This window comes from Hylaeus anthracinus, unplaced genomic scaffold (genome assembly GCF_026225885.1).
Source record: "Hylaeus anthracinus isolate JK02 unplaced genomic scaffold, UHH_iyHylAnth1.0_haploid 12001, whole genome shotgun sequence".
Lineage (NCBI taxonomy): Eukaryota > Metazoa > Arthropoda > Insecta > Hymenoptera > Colletidae > Hylaeus > Hylaeus anthracinus.
The window spans coordinates 9,538,478-9,553,131 of record NW_026534348.1 but is presented as its reverse complement, the minus strand read 5'-3'; the positions used below and the strand labels follow the sequence as shown (position 1 = coordinate 9,553,131).

General features: G+C 40.5%; 1 protein-coding gene across 4 annotated transcripts in view; it reads right to left on the bottom strand.

Moving 5' to 3' along the window:
• LOC128891346 (protein single-minded) overlaps positions 1–14,654 on the bottom strand; it is a 41,146-nt gene that overhangs the window by 11,439 nt on the left and 15,053 nt on the right. For 3 of the 4 annotated variants that reach the window (XM_054150772.1, XM_054150773.1, XM_054150774.1), the window contains one exon: positions 2,098–2,370. In XM_054150772.1, coding sequence (XP_054006747.1) covers positions 2,098–2,370 — 273 coding nt within the window. Of the gene's footprint in view, positions 1–2,097; positions 2,371–4,963; positions 5,093–14,654 lie in introns of those variants that run through there. The other variant, XM_054150771.1, reaches the window with a different exon arrangement.

Here is a 14,654-nt window from a genome sequence, read left to right as displayed (position 1 = left end):
GTTTCTAGCGACATTTCATACTCAACGTGTAACTAAGCCTATAGCCAAGTATTCCGTGTCCGCGCATTAATTACAATACAGCCAAAGCGCGTGCAACGCGGGCGCAGCTGCAGGGGCGTTTTCTGCAGTCTCGTGGAATTTCGCGGAAAATGGCTTGATCGTTGGCATCTCGTCAGCGACGTGCCGTTCGCTAAATTTTATCAGATATCGCGCTTATCGGCTCGTTCGTGCCACGTTAATAATAGATTTGATACGATAGTTGTCGCGCGATAATTCCCACGCGAGTAGACCATTAAGAGAATCATTTATCCATAGAGTCGAGTCGCGTGATAGTAATCACTAATTTGACCATGACATAAATTTTTCTACAATTTTTTTCATGCAAGATTATCGCTCATAGATAGCAAATAGTGGAGGAGGAAGTGTAGGGGGTAGAGAGTATCGGTGAGAGTTTGCTATTTTTTTTAATTACTACAATTGTTTGAATTTTTTAATTTTGTGTGCTTGATCTAAAGACATCGCTCAATGGACTATGAGAGTATTATAAACACGACGAATGATTTGTAAGTCTTAAGGTGATTCTCAAACATTTTTGTACTATTTTTGTTTAACCCCTTCAGACCTGAATTATTTTTTTCTCGTACGAATGTCATTTAATTTTTAGGGTTAATTTGGGCTAACATTAGTATAGGAAAAGTAAAAAAATAATGGTAATGGTGTAGTTTTCAAGAAAAACTGGTCCTTCTTTATGTGCACAAATAAGGACATTCTCTCTAAACGATAATGTCGGTAATTTTTTAATTTTGGGTCCTCAATTGTGGACGCCAGGCCTGAGAAGGTTAAATTTTGGTTCGTCGTCAAATCAATATTTATTTCAAATGCTGTTTTGGAATAATTTCACGTTTAATCGTTCCTGCGTTAATTTTCCCCGCGAGCGAAAAAGACACCCTCAAAGTGTCGCAAGGGGAGGGCGTCGCCTCTTTTTCGTTGGGCTCCTTTTTTTCCAACGAATAAAGACGCGGCCGTATTCTAGAGGGATGCAGCCACTTGAAATTCAATTCACCGATGTCGTAAGAAGGGAGGCGAGACGGGAGGAGCCATTGTAACACTATAACAGCCCCCATGCTTTGCTTACAAAGCACCAGGGACTAACAATGCATTAAGTGCGCAATCACATCCATCTCATCCGATACTATTTGCCCTTTGCGCGTAAGTGTCCGGTGCCTGAATTAACAAAGAATAGCGTTTCATCCGTTTACCGCTAAGTGAACCTTATTGCTGGCACGTGGTTTCCGTCACACGTAGACGTTTGCGTGGCAAACTAATCGATTTGTTTCGTATTGTCGAGCGGTTACCACGGCCCCTCGATGGCAGACAAATTTTCTGCACCGTCGTCTCCCCAAAATGATATCACAAAGTCGATTTAACTTCGATGAAACCCTCGAAAATGTCTATTAAGTGTCGAAGGTGAATTAAGATGGCTGGCGAAGGACGACAGCAAAGTGGAGCAAAATTATCACTCGAACAATGTATGCTTTGAAGTAGACTCGAGTAATTTGATTCAGAATGGAAACTCAACGAATGCAATTCGTGTAAAGTTTGTTGAGAAAATATTACGAGATATATGCACGATGTTTCATAGTTGTGCATTCGAGAAAGGAAATAATATTCACTGTATTTAACGTTATGGATATGAAAAGGTTAATTTGGCCAGAGGCATCTTAGATAATATTTCATATTTAGTGAGTAAGAATTTAAACAGAAAATGTGTTGTATTCTTGCTGTTTTTTAAAGATAGTTCTTTACTTTTCATTAAATTAGGAAATTTCTGCTGTGAGTGGCTTAAACGTTACTATTCATTTTTCATCTATAAATCGTTACTGCGAATAGAGTTTTCTATTTTGTTTTATGTACTATTAGGTGGAATGGAAAGTAATGTTGTTTCTGCGAACCTCGATACTTATTTATCATTCACTAGCTCATTGATTTTTATCGATAAAAATATGAGCTTATTAAGAATGTATTAAGAATGTATTTGTTTGAATTTAATGTAAAAGAAATTACGTCACTTATCGGCCACCCTAATGTATACATTACCATGAGGAAACAACGCTCGCATCTTCAGGTAGCTCGTGGTCAGTCGAATGATGCTGGCCTTGTCCAGTTGCGTGGTGATGGGCGTCGGAAGTGGCAGCAGCTTCGCCAATTCTAAAAATTCCTGATTCTCTTTCACGCGGCGCGAACGCGCTGCATTCTTGCTTTTCTCCTTCATCACGACTTCCTGCGGCCCAGTAGCACCGAGGATGGAATTATTGTTCAGATGATGATTGTGCGAGCTCAGATCCAAAGTATCCGAAGAAGGGCTGCAGCCTGAAAACAACAGAGATCGGCTTTACCAAACTAATTTCAATTTTAATTTCAATTTTCGTTGACCTCGAAAACTTTAATTTCACGCGGCGAAAGACAACAGGGGGAAGATTAGAAGTTTCGCGGGAAGAAAAGGGACGAAAACACGAGAACTCGCTAATTGCTTCTTCAGCGTCTACCAGTTAGTGGTCGACGAAAGTAGGACACAGTTCTGCCACATTAATATCTATAGCACTGAGACTTTTTTTTCAGCGCGGGGTCTTTTTCTATTAAAACATAGGCCGAAAATTTGCCAGAACTTTGGAAGTTGAAATTGGAAAACAATATTTCATTAAATGAGCTAAATTTTACTGAATGTCTAGATGAAACGTGTACATATACATATAATAACATTTCCTAGTATTTATTTCAATCTTCAAAATACGTAACATTTCAACCCTTAGGATGGGGTTAGTTTCAACTTCTGTAACGAGAAACTGTCTTAGCACAAAGCTAGTAATAGAGTCTACAAATTGATGTCTTATTTCATAGTTTACAAGCCTCCTTGTCGAATCTTTAATATAAATGTATATTTGTTGTACTTGAGTTGCTGTTCAAATCCAACTAACAATTCACACCCTTCATTCGTAGAGTCCAAAAACAAGAACATCTTCACTTTAATTATTTTTCTCGTGTAACGTTGCCAATATTGCAATCGATGGAGTTTCGTGGCTGAGGAATGATACAGCGCGAAAGGCGTAACGACGTCGAAGCTTCTCGTTATAAGAACCGAAAGCAAAGGGAGCAAACCCGTCATTAAAACGCCGGCAAGAGAGCAACCTAACGACGTAGCTACCCATCTACCGAGACTTCTCACGGATGGAAATTCGCTTGAATAATGTATTTTTTTCCTGCCCCGTCGTTTCATCCACCGATTGTGCGACTCGGTTGCAATATCATTCCACGAGGCATGTAAAAATGTCATTCGTCTTTAGAGTAATCAAAAGCTACTCTCATATCGTCTAACACTCATTGTCAGTAAATCTAATTGGAATCCACTGCACACAGTTTTTTTTAGAAAAGAACCCATCACAAGTGAAATGTGTTAGGGCGACCGGAAAGGAATGTCGTTTTTGAGAGTGTCAATACTTGTTTATCATTTATCAACTCGTTGTGAAAATTTGCACGCTAGATAGCAAAAGGTTGTTGGTAACGAATTTTGTTTGAATTTAATCTAAACGAAACGACATTACTTTCTGGTCCCTCTAATATAAGTTTAAATTTACTTTCTCTTCTGGAATATTATGGAGCTATTGATATGTAGAAAAGAAAGGTAAATTTCTATATCAATTTCTTCCATAATTGATTTAGATTCGGTCGTAACGAATCATTTCAGTTCAGTAGTTAAGTTGTTAGTTGTGCGTTGATATTTGAACACAAGCTTCATTTTTGATAAACAGATTTTCATTTAAAAGTTAATGTTATTTAGTTCGATACATAGCTTGATACGACTGCATTTAATGTTATTGAGATTAATACTAAAGTAATTCGATTGTGACATATGGAATCGTAGAATTCTTAGGTTCAATTGGTTTCACTCGTACGATGGCGGGAAGAAAGGAAAGTAAAGAAGATATGGAGAACCGGAGGTGGTTCGCGGTACATTGACGCGGTACCTAGAATCGCCACAGTAAAGCTAATAAGCATAACATAGCTCGGTTACGCCTATTTTCTATATTCCCAGAATGCACGTTTAAAAATCGTTTGTTCTCGCGGAACAAAGAGGATCGTGAAACTTTCTCCCGCTTCGCAATTGCGGAACGAACATGTCCGAGGAAATGCGAGTCTGGAGGCTTGAAGTGCATTCTGCAATTGATCGTCTGGGAAAAATAATTCCGACTTGGAAATGTTCAAAACCTTCATTTGAGATTAAATTACAAGTATTGTTTCTGGATGCAATATGAAAGAAAAGCTTAAAATATATTTTTTCTGGAATATTTATAAGTCACTCGTAACAGTACAAGATAGAGAGAGATTCAATGACGTGTATTTAAGACATATTAAAATGAATTGCGAGCTCTTGGGTAGCCATATTTACGGTAATTACCGTTCATGAATGTCTAACTATTGTCTTTGGTCGTCCAGAATGTGATTCATCAAAGAAATAAAAATTTTCTGATGGCCACGTTTGAAATCACATTTAACACATTGAAGTTTCAATTACACCTACCGCATACACTTTACAAATGTCCTATATTATTCTCGTAACTGTAATGTTTTTTTGTGGCTCATAAAAGAATCATGTCATATGTCCACTTTAAGGATGAACTTGGATGAAATTGTAGGCCATAACAAAAGAATCAAATGAAACACGAGAAAAAATAAAAGAATTCGTAGCAAACGTACACCATAATAATGACATCCCGTAGTTCGTCCAAAAATTTGCCATTAAACTCGGTACATCGATGATTCATGGTTCCAACGAAATTATTTCATTCCTCCCTCTTGGAAGAGACTATACTGGCAAACACATTCTCAATAACAGCACGTAACGCACACATAAATACCAGCTATAAAAGATGTCAAATCGTCGATTAACCATTAAAAACAGCAGTACCTTTCTGTGCTTGTTTGCGTCTCCAGCTACCGACATAAGGATCGCTTCCTAACACGATACCACGTCCATGATTCTCGACCATGGGCGCCATCTTCTATCTCGCCGTTGCACGAACTCCGTCGAACGTCTGCACGATTGCTACCACAGAGGCCCTGCTGGTGACATTCGGACACTTGGAAGGCACAGAACGTTCCTCGAGTCACAACATGTCCCCGACCACGTGTTACGTCGAAAGTTTCCAAGTTTCTTTCCACGTCAACGGAGTCGATCCAAGACACTAGTATCCGGTACCATGCAACTTCTTCAACACTCCCTCCTTTGTACTTTTCGAGATCAACGCGACGACCAGGTGAAACTTCCGCGCGATATAAAAACGATTGCAATCTCGAAATTTCGATTCCTGTCACGACCTTGAACCTAGAACGCGAACCTTGACGGGGAAGCACGTACGACTGGTGTCTGACGGACTTAAATTACGACTAGTGCACGGAGTTCTTCTCTTCGGGGGAGACCTCGTGTCGGGGCTAGGTCCTTTCCTCTCCGTCCTCGTGTCTCTCCTCCTACCGCTGTCCCTTCGCTTCCATCTCATCCCCAATGCTGTTTCACGATGGGGTAGGTAAGCCGTGCGGTACCACCCTTATTTTAAGCTCCACCCTTGGAGCAGGGTCAGTCGAAAGACCCCTCAGCACACGCACGTGCAAACCCCTGGCTGTCTGGGTTCCCCGTTTCCCGATGGAGCGACAGGGACGAATGGGAACGCGAGGCCGGAGCGAGAATGACAGCGTCAGGGGGATAGAAGAAGAAGTCAAAGGACGAAGAAGACGGAGAACGACGTCGTAGACGGCTAAGGTCGCTCGGGGAAAGCCCCGAGTGAATCGAATAGAGACGACCGTGCACGCCGCGCCGTGTCGGCGGGTGGCAAAATCGAAAGCAAAGGCGATTGCTGGTGGCCGTACTGTTCCGTTGACGAGACGCCATAGGATATTATAGCCCTCCCTCGGTTTCCGTTCGCAGCTGGTGAGCCCGTGCGGCCGATGCCACCGCTCTATCGCGTCCTGGGAATTTTAGGACTCCTCGGAACTCGAGCTCTCGAAACTTTCGCGCTCATCGGGGACGTCGGATGGAATGGCCGGCTGGTAATTGCCGAAAGGGTTGCTCTCATTACGTAACGCGATTTATGACTGGCTGGAATGTGATTGCTCTTTGGGGGACTTTTAAGGAGACTCGTTAATACGGGGGTGGTCTAGAAGTTTGAGAGGAAGAGGAGAAGATTTAAGACAAGTTTTAGTCTTCTTAGTCTTCTTTAGTCTAATTTTCTTGGAGTTTTACGTCTCTATATCAGTGGTAAAAATAAATTATTTTCTCCTGGATACTGAACGTAATGCCAAACTTATTTAAGATGATGGAAGCCGTCTATTTTTATATTGCTTTCAAAAGAACAAGAATTCTATTTAATAAAAACGATTTTCCCTATGATTTTACGTGTTGGTCAAATGCAGACAGTTTCTCACGTTTCCGGCAGCAAATTGTCACGTGTGACGTCACGTTTGCTGCGAACGAAAACCTCGGAGGTGCCATCGAGAATGACAGGTTGTAACCTGCCGTTTACGACTGGGGTTGTATAACCACCTTACCGAGTACCTTTTTGCCAAAAGCAAAGTGCATCCCGAAATGGGAAACATGTGTTGCCAATATGTTCCGGAAGGAACCTGCCGTCCTCCGAGATTCTTCCCCGTGGACAATGTCTACGACCTCTGCCAGAAACACGTGTTCCCTAGGCCACCGCGTTACCTTCGTTCCGCCCGTAGCATTCTTCGTTAAACACTTTCTATGCGCCCTGGCTCGGGTCGACAGGTAGGAAAGATCTAATACGAAACATGTGTTTCGTCTTTCCTGTGCCGTCCTCGCACCTTTTCGAGGCTAAGACGCGACATAACGGTCCGGGACCGTCAGAGGTTTATTTGCGAGCCCACGTGCGACCGTGGTTGCACCTTCGCTTGGTCAGGTTTATCCAGATGTTTGAGGAAAGCGAAAACAAGTCACTCGGGATCAGCGAATTGCGAATACTTTTTCCAGGTCTTCGGCGACCTTCGTGGGGGTCGTTTACGGTCGGTTTTAATGACAGAATGTTTCTACGTTGAGGAATAATTATAGAAGAACGTTCTATGGATATTGCTTATTTGTAAGATTCTTCGTGTTTGTTTTGTCACATTCCTTTGAGAAGCTAGAGTAGATGTAATTAAAGCTTCCATTCGCAGTACATTATCCCTATAGTGCACAGTGTGATTAGATTCTCCTCAGGCAACTTTATCAAATGCAATAGCTCTACAGATACATCCATTAACTGTTTAGTTGAAATACTAACTTCTTCATGGACGTACGAACAAACATTTCTTTTCTAAATGACAAAATAAAATTCATACATCCGATAATTGATATCAACTTCTTCTATACATCTATTTTCTGTCGTTTCGTTACACAGTCCATATGCATCAATAATACACTCGTATTATTTGTCAAGCAATAAATAAAATTTGCTCACAGGAAAATAAAGATGCATCTCATCCTTTCCTCATTAGAATAAAAGGGACACGCTCTAGCGAAGCGTGGTTTTTATCTGACTTCGTTCAGGACACGCTATTATATACCATTACGAATATAATCGATATCCACGATAAGTAATCAGCGAGGGGATTGAGGGAGGCGATCCAATTTGTACCCGACGGTGTCTGAACCCGAGGTCCAATTAACGGATTTTTCTTCTAATCTTGTTGATTCACACGGAACGTCTGGAAAATTCTGATTCGTTCGTTCGAATCGTTCAAATTCATCGGGCATGGTATATCAATAAGGAAAGGATGTGCAGATAAAAATCCTTCGTCGTTGTTCCTATACCCTGCAATACGAAATTACGAAGATGGAGCGAAATATTGTTTCCTCGTGCAAGTTCTTACAATACTTAATTATATTGTCCATGCAAATATTGTTATGGAAACGAATGACGTATGATTTCATAAATATTCCGGGTTTCGTAATGCTGTTTTTAAACAAATTTCGACGTGTTCCTTTACGAGGAAGTAGCCGATGGAATTTTCCATTGGAGAAGGAACAGGTCGAAAGTTAGGCTTCGGTATACAAGTAGCCTGCAAAAAAATTTAATAAGTTGTATATAAATATTAAAGAAACCATTTCTCCTGGTATACATTCAAAGTCGTAAATATATTACAAAATATCATTGTAATTTTTGAAATTGTGGAACACTCTTTACTGGTAAAAGGAATATAATGGAATCTAGGTATTAGAATATAAGATAATGAAAAATTAAAACAGATTGAGACATAGACCGTATATGGCCGACTAATCGCCAAGTCAAATCATACTGCGTATTCCGTGTAACCATTGGAAGTACGTTACCTTTACATATATTTATATTGGTGTTTTATTGTCTTTTACTGTTTACGTACAACTGTTCCTTTATTGACCCAAACCATAGATAACAGACTCCCTTAAAAAATGATTCCTTAAGTCCTTTTCAAAATTTCGCTACTTCTATATTTCTTGATACTATGTTCTATATTTTTTCTTCACACATATCTCCCTGCCCGCGTTCTAGAATGCGAATACACATATATATTTTCAACAATAATGTTCGTCTTCGTTAAAAAAATATTGCTTATCGAACCTTTCCTCGCTTTTACATCTATTCACGTAATTGCCTAAACTCCTTGTCTCTCACCCAAATTCGGATAATCGATGCTTCCGTGTACCCATAAACGCCCAAGAATTCTGACAATCGCTCACAAATTCACATCCATATTCCCCGTTTCGGTATCGAGAATCAAACAAAAAAAATCTCCCATTTCCAGACAACGTCCCGACAGCTGTCCCCGGAGCATGTCCACGAATAAACAGTCCGAAATCAGGGCCGCGGTTTTCAAAGCGAAATATCGTCGAGCAAGATCTAAGAAAGTGGAAATCTCCGAGATCGTGACACCTGAATGCGTCCGTCGTCCTAGCCCTAGTTGGAATTGATAAATCCCTTCGTGAGACCTCTTCGGACGGGAGAGCCCGGAGAATCGATTCTGGTCCGTTTGGAGCGTATCCAGGGGCCTCGATACTAGGTCAGAGCATCAATTACCATCGTCCAGTGATCATGGTACGCGTTTAGGGTGCGCGTAGGCGCCGAAGTTCGTGGAACCGCCTGTTTCTGGTCGTTCGTGACCGTCTCAATGCATCCTCGAGGGCGCGCGAGCCTGCAACTCCGCCGCGGCTTAACGTCGGCTCACCTACATTTTCGTCGACGAACACACACCCAACCCCCTCCCTCGGGGTGCAGTTTTTCCACCCGGTCGCTGTACCCCCGTCGAACTCACCCACCTCTGGTGAACGCCCCTGCGTTCGACGAAAAGACAAGGGGGCCACGCGCGATTCATCATCCCCCTTGGACACTGCTAGAAAATCCATTCACCGATCTCACGACACAACACGCAGAGTGTGCTCCCGCATTTTAACAGTTTCGACGAAGGTTGGCTTCTCGGGGGTTGCTCTAGGTCGTAGACACCTTGTATGGAAAGCTCCTGTATGGAAAGTTCCTGCTCAGGAAAGCGTTTGGTTTTTTTAACTTGAAGCTTAACCGGGAAATATGGAAGCAGTAGAGAAATTTTGAAAAGGAGTGGAATTCGAGCAATTATTTTTTGTTGGTAATTGAGGGTAAATTTGATCTAACAGATTTTGATTTATTTTGATGCTTTAGATGAGCTTCGAGAATGATGGTTATCTTTTATATTAATTTTGTTTTATAGTTGTAAGGCGTAGAATTATATTATATAAATTGTATTAATTATTAGCAATGTGTAATTATTTTACTTTTGATTATATTCGTTTCATAATGTATTAAGATCCTTAGGTTATGAGAACAATGCAATAAATGTGAAGGCCCTCCTTATTATAATTGCTTACAACTTCCAAATAACGTCACAAACGACGGTATAAATAAAACATTTGTCGCACTGATTTCATAACAAAAAATTGCATTAATCCCATTGATATTTTCTGTAATTGAATCTGGATGCATTCCACGACGAATATTCAAAGGCAACACGAAAGGAAAAGCGATGCACCAAGTTCATTGTAGCTCAATGTTATGTTACCCGGACCGAAACAACCCTACAGTGACGTAACATTACTACAGCCTAAATTATTAGCATGCTGCGTGTCTGAGCATAAACCACGACGTTTATGCCAAAAATGTACTGCGACCAGCCCCATTCTACTAAAAGAACAAACAATCGAATTGCTCAGACTATACCTCTGCAACCCCCCAGACGCCATTGGTTCCACGGAGAAATTCAATTTGTTCGCATGTACGACCTAGGGAGGTCGTGGCATCTTTCAGAGATGTATCTACGACGAAAACATTCGCATGATATACGTTTGCCTGGATTTACTTGTAAATTCTGATCCCAAGTAGGTATCGTTGTAAAAATTCTAAACTTCTTTCAGACATTTGGAGAATAAATTTTGTTGTTAAGGTATCTACATATATAATATTGGAATATTAAAGGTTAAATTATAAATAGTCTTACCCCTAATAGAAACAGAGAATGTCTTATTCAGGGTGAATAGCAGTAGTCATCGGGTAAAAATTGAAAATGAGAAATATCTATCCAAGTTTTTATTTTAGAAACTCCATTTTACTTTTATCTTGCATGCTTTCATATCATTGAGTGTCTAATTTAATTTCGATAATAAATGAACTGATATTTTACTGTTCTTTTATTTAATTTTCTTAGCCATCGATTTCTCGACCCTCAGACTCTCAAACTTTATCACACAATTTATCAAATATAAATAATCTTGCACATCCTCCGTTTTTAAATGTTTCTGGAAAATATAAAATTCCCATCAAAAGTCTTCTCTTCGTATTTTTATTCCATTTGTCGATGCAAATTGACCAGTCGATGGAAACATCATCGGTGTATTTTCCAACATTTTTCACTTGTTTAACATTTCCATATTGCACAGTGCAACGCTATGACGCGACACGACAAATGTGTCATTTTTCGCACGAGCACATGCAAACACGTGTACGTGTACTCGTATCACAGAACGCATACTGGTATTACGGATATGAAAATAATGTCGGTATGGCACGCGTGTAAATCTCAACAAATATTATCTTTGCCAATGTTCCCTGCGTGGACGGATCTTGCATATTTGCTCAAAAACTATGGGGTACGCTCGACATTAATCCCTCGCTCTCGATCGTGGTACGTTTCTAGTTTCCCTAGGAAGGTCGTTGCACTTGTGTTCTCGTAAAATCTCTGTCAAATTTTTTTATCTGTGCACTTCACTCGGATGCTTTTGATTCGAAAGATGCTAGTTGATTTTTCCGATTCTGAAACGTTTCAAATATTTGCGTATCTCATTCAAATACACGTAGACATTCCGAAATTTCACTTTAAAAGAACATATAAACATGTTACGTGAACTTTTACGATTTCAATTCTTGCGTTACATTATTTACAGCACGTCGTATAATAAATGAACATATTTGTAAAATAAACTTTGGACGTATTTATAGTAAAAACTTTTTTATAGCATACCCGAGTAGCACTTTATTTATTCTATGATTTTGAACAATATTATGTGCTCAATCAATCAAAAACTCACTAAATCTTAATCAATACAAACGACTAATTTTAAGCCTCGACAGTTCCATTAGCTACTTTAGACGATTAAACCTCCTATCAATTTTAACCATTTTTTTTTTTTTAGCCACTGAATAATATATAATTTATTTCACAGGCCATTTTTTATCGCATTTTTCAACTTTTTCTTTTATGAAGTTAATCGATTTGTCCAATGAACAGCTCAATTAATACTGCTACGAACAGTCCGAGATTCAACGAAATCAAAGATAAACGAAGACTGTCGCTTCTAAGTCACCCCTCGAACGTAAAGGGTTAACTTCTACATCCCAAACGCATATCTTCTCCTTCCATCCTAGAAGGATGCCTAATACACCCCATGACATATTCACTGCTTCTAATTTTTACATTTTCGTTTCACTTCTCTAAACAAAGAAAGCCACGATGACCAAAACATATACTTACGTCGATCTTCTCTTCGTGCGGCGAGCTCGCGCGCGTGAAGCGATTCCACGTGGAGCCGCGATACTCGGAATTGCAACGCGTTTAAATTGCGCCATGAGCCGTGTTTCTCTTACATTGTGCTGACCACGTACGATCACGGGCTCGAGAACAGCCCTGTCGTAGTCATATCTGCGTTCTTACGTAGTCGTTGGCTGATATTTAGACGGTACAACACGTGGCTGGGCCGCAGCGGGCCCTCTTCCACCCCCAGCCAGTCAACGTACTCCACTTACTTACAATGTTGTTCGTGAACCCAACAAACAACACCCGCGACCCACGCCGAAGAACGTATACAGTCGGTAATCCTACACTTTCCTCCCTCGTCACCCTCGACCCCTCACCCGGTAGCACCTCGGATTTCTCTACGTCTTCCAGGCAGCGTTGATACACCACTGCGACAAGCTCGCTGATCTCATTCCTTTAGCCGAGCGTTTATTTAAAAGAAACATGGTAACTCGATTTCTCGGCTACTCTTGTTCCCAGTACGCACCCTGGTCGACATCCAGGCGCTCAACAATGTTGCTGGACATTGTTCCTTCTATTGACGTTGTCTTTGAGTCGTCAACGAGTGGACAAAAGTTGATTTGCGAGTGAGAGCTTGTATCTTGTAATTGGATCTTCAATTGAAATATGTATGCCTTTAATTCTAAAGTGGATTTTGATGAATTTCACTTTTGTCGTTTTCAAAGTGGTGAAATTTGTTAAATTGCAAGTGCCTTCTATCGATCATATGTTTTCATCTCTAGGATGGCGTCTGGAGTCATTTGAGACCTTTTTGAAATTTACACTTCATCGGTATTCATTTTTCCTTGCACTCAAGTTTGAATTTGTTATGTCCACTTTGATAGAACAAGGGGGCATTGTAATTATCTCTCGTATTTCCCAATTTTTAACGTGTCATAGCAACTTCCATGCTGCCAAGCCACTTGCGATTCAATCCACAATTAAAGAAAATAAATTGATTTGTAGGTAATTTACAGTTGCATGAATTTCGAAAATCCCAAGATGGAATTCCTTTCACGGTTGATTCTATCTTGCGATCGGTGAAAAGTACCTTATTTCGGAGTATGAGAAGGGTAGCGTGCAAGCGTCTGATGAGTCGTTCATCGATCGTGAATTCGTGGCTGTGTTTAGACGTCAGGGTCGTGATGCTGAAACTGGAGAAGTCGTAAACCTGTGGCAGGCGACAACCAAATCGTTGACTATCGCGCGAGCCAGTCGGAGATTTGAAGCTAAACACAACAACCGAATTTATATCGATCGTTTCTCTACTCCCCGCCTAAATTCGTCCCATTTTCACGGAACTCGTAGCGCTCGAGGTTTCTCGAAATACACTTCAACGAACTGCATTTTTACGAAGACTAAAGGAATTTCCTTTCACGAGAGAAGTGACTGCGCAAACGTTCTTTAGTCGAAGCTTCCTCGATGTAGAGCCACCCCTCCAGAAACAATACAACTTTCATTTTCAACACTTTTTAATATCTTTTTCAATTTATCATGTATTATGAAAATCAGAAGGAACGAAACACAGTATTGTAGCCGTTAGTTTGGTCTTCTGAGCAGATAAAAATCAGCGTCTGGCGGTTGACGATGTTCCCTTGTCAGCGAGTCTCTCGTCATCAGGGGAGGCAAAACGGGCGTATTTTGACAGACTGGAACCTACGAGTAACAATTAGTGTAACGACAATCTGCACCCTCGCGGTTCCCGTAGAAAAATCTAACAACCCTCTGGCCTAAGAGGAAACGTCGCGCGAGAGAAACCACCCTTGTTACGTACGAAGACGAGCAAACGTCAACGCGCGTGGTTGCACGTATAGGGAGTTGCTAAAATGGCGTTATGTACACTTTATATTCAAAATAATAATTCCATTAATACGGAACGTCATTCAGGATTAACAAATATTAGATATTTGTTATTTGAATAGATATTCAAATGCAAAGAGTGAAAACAACCCTCGAAGTTTTGAAGGGAATACCCATTCAGTCAAATTTTTCAATAACTAACTAGAAATAGAAAAGAGAAGAATGACGATTTAAATTCAACAAAAGCCAAGCATGCCAAGTTTGACTATACGAGCGCCAGAATTGCTGATTATGCTACTGGTGATCCAGTGCCTGCATAAACCTAATTTATTATCTTTGCGAGCTTACATTTAGTATATTTAGTGTCTCAGCTTTCGATTTGGGTGTCCCTGCACATGGTGTACCGACTAACAAAACCACCCAAAAACTCGATGGTCCAAGGGTTCTAACGGCAATGTCAAATAGAAACTATTTGTTCTGAAACTCAACACTTATCCTAGGTTTACAGACGGTGATCGACTAATTCTAATGGACCAGAAGTTTTTCGGATCCCTGCTTACCACGACTTTTTTCTTTTCATCGAAACTATGGAATTGTAGATTCTAGAAACTGTTAACCTCGTTTTAGAAACATCCTGTATATTTTTACACCGTGAAGCTTTCTCGTGGGTTGGTGTGCAGCGTACTCAGGCAAGAACGATATAGTTTCAGAGTGCTTTTAGAAAAAGACGAGAG